This window comes from Rhea pennata, chromosome 2 (assembly GCF_028389875.1).
Source record: "Rhea pennata isolate bPtePen1 chromosome 2, bPtePen1.pri, whole genome shotgun sequence".
In the NCBI taxonomy this organism is placed as follows: Eukaryota; Metazoa; Chordata; class Aves; order Rheiformes; family Rheidae; genus Rhea; species Rhea pennata.
Window position 1 is genome coordinate 164136658 of NC_084664.1, and position 10793 is coordinate 164147450.

The 10793-nt window shown below is 67.2% G+C and overlaps 2 protein-coding genes across 2 annotated transcripts; one reads left to right on the plus strand and one right to left on the minus strand.

Annotated features, from left to right (window-relative positions):
• The first annotated feature begins 1168 nt into the window (after positions 1–1168).
• Positions 1169–4060, plus strand: LOC134136666 (testis-specific serine/threonine-protein kinase 5-like). Its single transcript, XM_062568583.1, has 7 exons — positions 1169–1396; positions 1731–1838; positions 1921–2123; positions 2478–2533; positions 2637–2769; positions 2962–3077; positions 3417–4060. Exons 1-7 carry the CDS (start codon positions 1169–1171, stop codon positions 4058–4060), a joined length of 1488 nt encoding a protein of 495 aa, XP_062424567.1.
• Positions 4061–4205: 145 nt separating this feature from the next.
• On the minus strand, positions 4206–10138 carry HGH1 (HGH1 homolog). The gene is made up of 6 exons (XM_062570749.1): positions 9607–10138; positions 9426–9526; positions 9244–9342; positions 9069–9160; positions 5111–5233; positions 4206–4907 (listed from the first exon to the last, which is right to left on the minus strand). The coding sequence occupies exons 1-6, from the start codon at positions 10125–10127 to the stop codon at positions 4737–4739; spliced, it is 1107 nt and encodes a 368-aa protein (XP_062426733.1). The 5' UTR covers positions 10128–10138; the 3' UTR covers positions 4206–4736.
• Between the last annotated feature and the right edge of the window lie 655 nt (positions 10139–10793).

Sequence of the window (10793 nt, forward strand, 5' to 3'; positions counted from 1 at the left end):
ACCCATAGAGACCCACAGGGACACACGGGGGCCCACAGGGACCGGCAGGGACCCACAGAGACCCACAGAGACACACGGGGGCCCACAGGGACCGGCGGGGACCCACAGAGACCCACAGGGACACACGGGGGCCCACAGGGACCGGCAGGGACCCATAGAGACCCACAGGGACACACGGGGGCCCACAGGGACCGGCAGGGACCCATAGAGACCCACAGAGAGACATGGGGGCCCACAGGGACCGGCAGGGACCCACAGAGACCCACAGAGACACACGGGGGCCCACAGGGACCGGCAGGGACCCATAGAGACCCACAGAGACACACGGGGACCCACAGGGACCGGCAGGGACCCATAGAGACCCACTGAGACACACGGGGGCCCACAGGGACCGGCGGGGACCCATAGAGACCCACAGAGACACACGGGGGCCCACAGGGACCGGCAGGGACCCATAGAGACCCACAGGGACACACGGGGGCCCACAGGGACCGGCGGGGACCCACAGAGACCCACAGAGAGACACGGGGGCCCACAGGGACCGGCAGGGACCCATAGAGACCGGCAGGGACACACGGGGGCCCACAGGGACCGGCAGGGACCCATAGAGACCCACAGGGACACACGGGGACCCACAGGGACCGGCAAGGACCCACAGAGACCCACAGAGACACACGGGGGCCCACAGGGACCGGCAGGGACCCACAGAGACACACGGGGACCCACAGGGACCGGCAGGGACCCATAGAGACCCACAGAGACACACGGGGGCCCACAGGGACCGGCAGGGACTCACAGGGACCAGCGGGGACCCATGGGGACCCACAGAGACACACGAGGACCCACAGGGACTGGCAGGGACCCATAGAGACCCACAGAGAGACACGGGGACCCACAGGGACCGGCAAGGACCCATAGAGACCCACAGAGACACACGGGGACCGGCAGGGACCCCACCGTCCCAAGCTGTGCAATACGCGGGTCTGCACACTGCCCCACACGGCCACGCACAGCCCCAAACGGTCTCACACAGCCCCACACCGCCCCCCACGGACCCCCAGCGCCTGGGCCGGGGCCTCCCCGTGGGGCCACCCCCCTCCCTTCTAGAAGGCCCCGGCTGGGCCGTCGCTGGGGAAACCCGGCGCCCGGCAGCCCCGCAGCTGCGGCCATGGACCCGGCGCCCGGCGCCATCCCCGCGGCCGTCGCCGTCCCCGCGGGGCCCGGCAGCGCCTTCGCCGCGCAGGCGCGCGAGAGCCGCCAGCACGGCTACCTGCTCTGCCCCCGGCAGATCGGCGCCGGCGCCTTCTCCCGCGTCTACCTGGGCCAGGCCACGGCCCAGAAGCTGCGGCAGAACCCGCGGCTGGCGGCCGACCTCCGCGCCAAGCGGCACCGCCTGGTGAGCGCGGAGCGGGGACACCGGGGATGGCGGTGTGGGGTCACCGGGGATGGCAGCATGGGGACACCGGGGATGGCGGTGTGGGGTCACTGGGGATGGCAGCATGGGGATACTGGGGATGGCGGTGTGGGGGCTGGGGATGGCATCGGCATGGCCCGGGGGACAGTGCCACATGGCTCCGGGGACGTGTCAGCATGTGCCCCAGGATGGCATCACGTAGCCCTGGGGATGGCCTCAGCACAGCCCCGGGGACAGCATCATGCGGCTCCCGGGATGGCGTCGCGGGGCCCAGCCCCACCACTCACCCCCCACCGCCACCTCCCTCCACCGCCAGGTCGCCATCAAGGTCGTCTCCACTGCCGCGGCCCCCGCCGGCTACGCCCAGAAGTTCTTGCCCCGGGAGATCGCCTCCCTCAATGCCACCTACAAGCATGTCAACGTGGTGAGTCCCCACCACGGGGCCCGAGCGCTGGTGCCGGTCCGGGCGCAGCACAGCGCCGCGATGCCACCTGCCCGCCTGGCAGGTCCAGCTCTACGAGACGTACCGGGGCCACCAGCGCACCTACCTGGTGCTGGAGCTGGCACCCGGTGGGGACCTCCTGGAGCACGTCAACGCTGCCTCCCGCGGCCGCCGCCACCCCGGCCTGGAGGAGGAGGAGGCGCGGCGGCTCTTCCGCCAGATCGTGGGCGCCGTCGCCCACTGCCACTGTGTCGGTGTTGTGCACAGGTGGGGACCCGCGGCCCCGGGGCTGGGCCCGTCGCGGCAGCGTGGGCGCTGCGCTCTGGGCAGGCGCTGCGTTTTGGCGCGTGTTGAGTTTTGGTTAGGTGTTGCATTTTGGGCGAGCATTGCGTTCCGGGCAGGTGTTGCATTTTGGGTGGGCGCTGCATTTTGTTGGGCGCCGCGGTTGGGGTAAGCGCTGCGTTTTCGGGCAGGCGTTCCTTTTCTGGTGGCGGTGCATTTTGGGTACGTGTCGCACGTCAAGCGGGCACGGCACTCGGCGCGGGCGCTGCCCTTCGGCACCGTCTCCGGGCGGGGGAGGCGGTGCGGTGCGGGGCCAGCCCTGCCGCGTGCTCCCCGCAGGGACCTCAAGTGCGAGAACATCCTGCTGGACGAACGTGGCTTCGTCAAGCTCACGGGTGGGTGCCAGCGCCACGCGCCCCCTCCAGCACTGCGCCAGCCCCAGCGCTGGCGGGGGGCCGCAGCCGCAGGGGGACGAGCCCGGCTCGCTCCTGCTTGCAGACTTCGGGTTCGCCAGCTGCTGCTCCCCAAGGAGCGGCCTCATGAGCACCTTCTGCGGGTCCGTGGCCTACACGGCCCCCGAAATCCTCCTGAGCAAGAAGTACAACGGGGAGCTGGCCGACCTGTGGAGCCTGTGAGCACCGGAGTGCGGGGTGGGGGGCACCCGGCGCCCCGAAGTCCCCCAGCCAGTGGCAGGAGGACGCGCCCCCCCCCCCCCCGAAGGGAGCCTGGGGCATCCCCCGGCGGGAGGGACAGGGGCGCTGGGGCAGGGAGGGACACCGGAGCTCCCACGCCGGGAACCTCCGCAGCCCCGTGTCGCCCGCAGCGGCGTCATCCTGTACGCCATGGTGGCCGGCCGGCTGCCCTTCCGCGAGCGGCAGCCCCACGAGATGGTCCACATGATGAAGCGGGGTCCCTCCTTCCAGCCGGCCGTTTCCGCAGGTGGGGCCCGCCGGAGGGACGGCAGCGGAGCGGGCGCAGGGACACGGGAGCACAGAAGGGGACAGGGATACCTGGAGCAGAGGAGACCAGCAGAGTGGGGGGACAGGAGAGGGGCAGGGAGACGGGAACACCTGGAGCAGGGGATGGCAGCGGAGCGGGGGAACAGGAGCATAGGGACACCCATAGCAAGGGGATGGGAGCGGAGCAGGGGCACGCGGCGCAGCAGGGCTGCGTGCAGGGGGGTCCCGGCCCTGCCCCTCGTGCCGTTGAGCCACCAACCCCGAACAGGGCTCGAGCCGGCAGTGGGGGGCGGCCGCTGAGCGCCCCTCTCCCGCCCAGAGTGCCGGGACCTCATCCGGGGGCTGCTGCAGCTGCGGCCGGGGGCCCGGCTGGGCCTGCAGCAGGTGGCCGCACACAGCTGGATGCTGCCCAGCACCGTGGCGTTCATCAGCCAGGCGAGGAGCGCAGGGCAGCTGCCGGGGCTCGGCGCCGCTCCCTGCTCGCCGCGCCGTCCGGCCCGGCCCCGGAGCACGGCGCCGGGCCCGCCTGCACGCGCTGCCCCGCCGCCCGCCGCAGGCCAGAGCCGGAGCTCCCCGTCGGCGCTGCCGGGCCCGCGGAGCTCACCCGCACCCGCCGAGGGAGCCGCGCGGGGCCCCCGGGTGCCGCCGGGTGGCCACGCCGTCCCTCCACCCCGGCCCACCGGCCGGCCAGCCCCGCGCAGACGCCTCTTCCGGCTGCTGTCCGCGCGCCCGGACAAGCGGCCGGCCTGGCTCGCCCCGCGCCGGCCCGGCCTGCTCTCCGGCCTCTGCCTCTTCCAGCCCAGCAAGCCGCCCGCATCCGCCAGCGGGTCTGGACAGCGCCGCGGCGAGGGCAAGGGGGCCGCGGCGGCTGCGCCCTGTGGCGGCGCCTCCTCCGGCCCCACCGTCTCCCTCTGGGCCTTGTCCGCGAGGCGGAAGCCCCCACCGGCCCCCGCCGTGAATTAGGGGAGGCCTGGTGCCCCCCATCCAGCATGGACCCCGCCAACCAGAGCCAGCGAGCACTATTAAATATTACATTATTGAGAGCATAGGCCCCTGCGCACCCACCTCCCCCTTTGGCCGCAGGGCGACAGGACAAGCGCCCGAGGGCTGGGCTGGAAGCGTTTATTTTCCAAGGCAGGGCGCCAGGAGGGTGCCCGCGCGCTGCAGCCCCGCTCCCCGCACAGGGTCCCCGTTGCCCCGGTGCTGGCCCAGCTCCACGCGACACGGGCGCTGGGCTCCGTCCCGGTGCCAACAGCCCCGGGCAGGGCAGGCACAAGCACCCTGGGGCCACCGGCACTGACGGGCAGCTCCTGCTCCGCAGGCAGGGACAGGGCTCGGCCGCAGCTCCCAGCTGTGCCCAGCCCGGCCTCGGCAGTGGGGCAGCCCCACAGAGCGGGACGGGGAGCAGCAGCGCTTTGCTGCCTCTCCCGGCCGCGCTGCAGCCTCGTCCCACAGAGGCAGGTCCGAAGGAGAGCGGCAGAGCGGCGCGGGGCATCCGGCAGCTAACGAGGCGCGGGGGAGCGCTGCCCTGCCCTGCCCTGCCCCGCCGGGGCTGGCGGCCGCCCGCCGCCTCCGCGCGAGCCATGGGGACGCGCGGAGCTGCTCCGCTGCGCCGGCCGGGGCCGAGCGCCTCCGCCCGTCACAGCGACGGCTCCTCGGGGCAGGCCTGCGGCCCCCGCGCCTCCCGCTCGCGCCGCCACCGCTCCTCCTCCTCCCGGTCCAGGCGCTGCAGCTGCTGCTCCACGTCCTCGGGGATGTTCACCTCCAGCAGGTTCTCCATCCCCGGGCCCGGCTCGTCCCCGATCAGCACCTTTGCGGGGAAGGTGGGGAAAGGGTCGGGGAGGCGCTGTAGGCCTGCGAGACACCCGCCCTCCCCCGGCTCTCGGCACGGCCCCGCAGCCCGGCGGGGAGCGGAGCGCGAGGGAAAGGGCAGGGCAGAGCCCTTGGAGCCAGCGCAGCAGCATCCCGGAACGACCTGGGAGGGCAGGAGCCCGGCCAGGCCTCGATCCCCACCTGAATGAGCTTCTCACAGGCAGACAGCACGTCGGGCTCCGTCTCCCAGCGGTGCAGCTCTCGCAGGACCAGGTAGGTGCCCTTCTCCCTCACCACGTGCCGGCCGGCCTTCGTGGCCGTGAGCTGCACAGGAAACAAGCCGGCAGCGTGAGGCAGGCGCAGAGCCGGGGCAGGAGCGCAGACAGCGCAGAGCGAGGGACGCGGCGGGGAGGCCTCGCTGCTGGGCTGCCACCGCCCGCTCCGGGGGGCACGGACCCCCCACGGCGCTGGGGACACTGACAGACCAGTGCTGAGCCCAGGACGGGCGGCACGGCGCGCCAGCAGGGCTGCAGGCCCCGTCCGCAGGGAGGGGAGCACACCGGCCCCACCAGGCCGGTCGCAGGACGGCTGGAGATCATCTAGTCCAACCTAGGGTCACCTACAGCACGTCGCACACGATCACGTCCAGGCGGGTTTTCAGCATCTCCACAGAAGGAGACGCCACAACCTCCCCGGGCAACCTGTTCCAGTGCTCCGTCGCCCTCGCAGTAAAGAGGTTTTTCCTCACGTTCAGGTGGGACTGCCAGTGTTTCGGTTTGTGCCCGTCGCCTCTTGTCCTGGCGGCACAGGGGAGCTCCTCAGCGCTCCCCTGAACGCCGCCTTGGCACGCGCGGGAGACCCACGAGGGTGTCACAGCCCAGCGGGCCCACGCACAGCACAGCCCTGGCTGCGGCCGGGTGCACCGGTGCCTCCCGCCGGGGATGCCTCCGGCCCGAGGCACCCCACTGCACGGAGCGAACGTGGGAATACGCTGACAAGAAAGGAGATGGCACTGCAGAAACTCACCTCTGGCAGAGCCCTCTGGGAATAGAGGGATAAGAAACAAAGTAAGGGAACAACGAGACCTAACTGGATAGAAAGCTTCAGCTTGTGATTGATTTAAACCGTTGCTTTTGGGGGAAAAACGGAGATGGGGGACTACAAAAGACTAATGCCGCGGCACACGGCGTGGCCCTGCTCCAGGCAGCTGGCCTGACCTCAGCACCGCCTCCCAGGGCGACAAGATGCCAGCACTGCAATTCCTCCGTGACCGATGGGCAGAGGGATCAGATTTTGAGAGACAGCAACTTAACTGCAAACCCGAAGCACGTATAAGTGGTGCCTGGCTATAGCAATTGGGCTGAGAGATTTCTCTAAAAAGCTGATTCCCTGTGCCCGTGCTTCACCTGGAGTCCTTGCTCTTTGATGGTTCCCCTTAAGCCATCCGAGCTAACAAGGGGGAAGCCCGTGCTAGCACTGCTCGGCCCTTTGCTTCGGGAACTGAGCGAGGCAGGAACGAAGAGCCAAGCCTGCTGCGGTAAGTTAGCAGATGCCTCTTCCAGGAAAGCCCCTACTGGAACAGGGGCTGGGTTGAGGGTCACTGCGGCGATCCTGGCTCGTTGTGGGAAGAGCTCTGTGACTGGAGGGAGAAGGGGAAGTTAGGGAAATAGGAAACCCAGTAAATGATAATGTCGTTATGCACGTTAAGACACTATCGCTACTTCAAACGTTCTCCCCTTAGCCAGACAGTCGCATAACATGTACTCCACGGTATAAAATTCCTACCGATGCAGTAAAACCAATAATGAATCTACCCACATCCCCAGGGATAACGGTGTTACAACATATTAGTATCTTTCTGGGTGGAGATATGTACAAGAAGGTGCAACAGGCCCTGGACTTAATCGTCTCGCTCTTACAGACAGGAGGAATGGAAATCCCTGTCGGGGACCTGCTCAGGAAATTACTGTCTAAGGCGCTCGACGGATTAGCGGACGGCATGCCGTCCCTGATGCAGTTTTAACATCTCTGCAGCAACTCCCAGCGACCATCAAAGAGGAATTGAGAGGGATTCCGGGCACACGGGGGTCTTGGCAAACACAAATCCCAGGCTTTAGGATCATAGCCTCACCCTTACACAACCCTCTTAAGGCACCTAGTGAATGGAACTGGGGTCTCGAACAGGAGGCCACTTCCTCCTCCCTAAAAGAAAAGGGGCCACATCAACACGCAGCACGACGACGGCAGCCGATTACTTGACGGGAACACCAGCATACTGTGAATAGCTGTGATTTGTGTAAAGATCTGAAATAAGTCATCCTTAAAGAGCAAGGATTGAGTGGTTTGAGGAGCAGCAAAGGTAGATGGGAAGTAAGGCAGGTGGACAGCACTGGACCCTGGCATCCATCCCGCAAGGGGTGGCAGTGGGTTCTCACGGGGGTGGAAGTCTTTAGTGGGCTAGGAAATGCTCACCTGCACGGCGCGCCACCAGGCTCACCAGCGTAGCTGCCCTAAATAGATGGTTTTGCAGGGATACCGACTTCCTGAGTTTCTCAAGAGGTAGGTATCTGACAAGTCACATTTTTAAAAACACAGTGAATGAACAGTGTAAGCAACATGGGGTTAAACAGACCTTCCACATCCCATACCACATACAGAATAATAAAACTGTGGAGTGGTGAAACGGTCTGCTCAAAAAAACCCCAACTGAAGTGGCGTCACCGTAACTCCAGTTGGAGTCAGAGGCTATGGGATGCAGTCTGGGCTCTGAATCATAAGGAAATCCCTCGAGGGAGCCCTGCAGCACGAGCCTTTAACACGGGTTTATTCCCTGCTAACACGATTCCAAACAGTTGTCATCAATTCACTCTAGAAACTGAAGAGAAAATTAAGACACCCACGTTTGGGGCCCCTTTGGGTCACGTTAGAGAAACCATTATGGAGATCCTCACGGGAAGCCTTAAGCCAAGAAGGCAATGTCTTAATCGTTTCTGAAGCTTGGATTATATCCAAGACACAGATTTGTTCTGCATATTGCAGGTTAACCAGACTCCAGTAATCGCGGACTGACCACCAAAGGGAATGAAAGGGATGCTTGTACAGTGCGTACACGTATAAAGCTTGGTAAATCCTACCACGGGTAACGTATTCAGACCACATTCCAGTGTGCATCTGATCAAATCGTAACCGACAATTGGGTCTGTGCTCATCTTCCTATCCGCGCTCGAGAGGGAATTCTTATAATTCCTGTGCCTGGTAAACGTAATGCTCCGGGCAATGCTTTCAATGACAGACCCCACAATCAGAATGGTGCTTGGGCCGATGATAAATTCAGTTACATTCCATTTATCAGAATAAAAAATAAAATAATAAAAAAAAAACGAAGAGAATATACCTGTTTGCTACTCATGCGGAGCTACTGGAACCCCATCACCTATGACTTCAGGTGAGGTACCATCCAACAAGTGTAGTGTCACCATCTTAAAATCATTCAGTGCTTGTCACAAAACTCGCAGAAGGGGGCCAACACGAGCATACAAACATGGGCCACTGGCAGAGCACTGGAACAGGTTGCCCAGAGAGGTTGTGGAGTCTCCTTCTTTGGAGATATTCAAAGCCTGCCTGGATGCAACCGTGTCTAACATGCTGTAGGTGACCCTGCTTGAGAGAGGGGTTGGAGTAGATGATCTCCAGAGGTCCCTTCCCACCTCACAGCCCTCACTGCTGAAGTATCAGCAATATGGCAAATGGTATTACAGGATCAGATGGCACTCGATTGCATCTCAGCTGCAAAAGGCAGTTGTTGTACCCCAACCGGTAAAAGATATTATAACTTCACAGCTAGAAACGGTTAAGTGTACCAGGACATTCAGAAAATACAGCATGCCGTAAACCCATTACATCAAAACACTGGTTGGTCCTCATGGACCAAACACGTTTGGTTTCCTACGGCAGCAGCTTATTTGCAAACCCAAAGCGCAGCATATAGAATAGTATTTTGTGCGTGGCTACAGCAAATAAGGCCGAGAGATTATTCAAGGAGCGAGTAGCAACTGCCGACCTCCTCGTGGCTGTGCTGTGCCCGGAGCCCTTCCGCGGTCCCCTCGAGCCGGTGCAGGCTCAGACGGGCCCGCGGCGCGGTGCCGCGCGAGGGACCCACCAGCATGACAGCTTCCAACAGCATCTTCCGGATGTCGGGTTCCTCCTCTCGCCGCTTGTCCCGCGGCAGGTACTGCAGGTCCACGGGCAGCCCTGGCCGGGGAGGCAGCCTCAGCGAGGGGCGCGGGGGGCCGGCGGCAGCCCCGAGCCTCCGGGCTCCCCGCGCTCGCTCTCACTTTGCATCTCCTCCTCGGGGAGCTCCTCGGGGCCGGCGAGCGGCAGCAGGAGGAAGGGCAGCAGATCAACCTCGTCGCTCAGCAGCCACTCGTGCGCCTCTGGAAACGCGCCGGCGTCAGCGGGCGGCGGCGGCCGGGCCGCTCGCGGGGCCGCCCGGGGCCGGGCCGGGCCGGGCGCTCACCGTGCTCGAAGCAGCAGTTCCGCAGGGCCCCCACGACGCCGCGCCGCTGCGCCGCCGAGTCCCGGTACTGCGTGAAGGGCAGCAGCCGCTGCACCGAGCGCCTGCGGGCAGCGCGGGGTCAGGGCCCGGCGGCGGCGCCCCGGCCCCGGCCCCAGCCCCGGCCCCGGCCCCGGCCCCGCACCGGGAGCGGTCCAGCAGCTCGCGGCGGCCCTCGGGCACCTGGCTGAGGTTGCAGAGCAGCGGCCCGAGCCCCGGCGGCGGCGGCCCGCGCAGCGCCTCCAGCAGCGGCGCCAGCCCCGCGCCGCGCCGCCGCAGGGCGCGCAGCACCCGCCGCGCCGCCGCCGGCTCGCGGCTCACGTTGGCCAGGAGCGCGCAGCCCGCGCCGCCCGGCAGCAGCGGCAGCAGCGCGGGCAGCGCCGCCAGCAGCGCCGCGCGGGCCGCCGGCTCCGCCGACACGTTCACGAGGCAGCGCCGCGCCGCGCCCGCGCCCGCGCCCGGCTCCGCCGCCAGCGCCGCCAGCGCCGCCAGCGCCGCGGGCCGCGCCGCCAGCAGCCGCCGCCCCGCCGCCGAGCCGGACAGCGCCGCCGCCGCCGCCGCCGCGCCCGCCCGCGCCGCCGCGCCCGCCGCCGGGGCCAGCAGCGCCGCCAGCGCCGCCAGCGCCGCCTCCTCCTCCGCCGACATGGCCGCCGCCGCTTCCGACATGGCCGCCGGCACCGCGGCGCCTCCGCCACCGCGAGCGGGGGGGCGGGGCCGCGCCGCCGGCGAGCCAATCCGCGCTCGGAGCGTCACCGAGGGCGGGAAGGGGAAGGGCCAATGGGGGGGCGGGGAGGGAAGGCCGGCGCGCCGCGCCGCGCGGGGCCCTAGCGCCGGCGCCCGTGCGCGCCGTGGGGCGAGGACAGCCCGGGGCGCGCTATGGGGCCAGCCCAGTGCGTGCTATGGGGTGGGCAGCAGGGCCAGCCCGGGGCGCGCTACGGGACCCAGCCCGGTGTGCACTATAGGGTGGGCAGTGGGGCCAGCCCAGGGCACGCTATGGGGCCCAGCCTGATGTGTGCTATGGGGCAGGTGGCAGGCCCAGCCCAGGGCGTGCTATGGGGTGAGCAGTAGGGCCAGCCCGGGGTGCTCTATGGGGCCCAGCCTGGTGTGTGCTATGGGGCAAGTGGCAGGCCCAGCCCCGTGTGTGCTATAGGGCAGGCGGCAGGCCCAGCCCAGGGCGCGCTATGGGGCCCAGCCCAGTGTGTGCTATGGGGGAGGTGGCCGGCCCAGCCTGGGGCGCGCTATGGGGCGGGTGGCCGGCCTAGCCCGGGGCGCGCTATGGGGCCCAGCCCCGTGTGTGCTATGGGGGAGGTGGCCGGCCCAGCCCAGGGCACG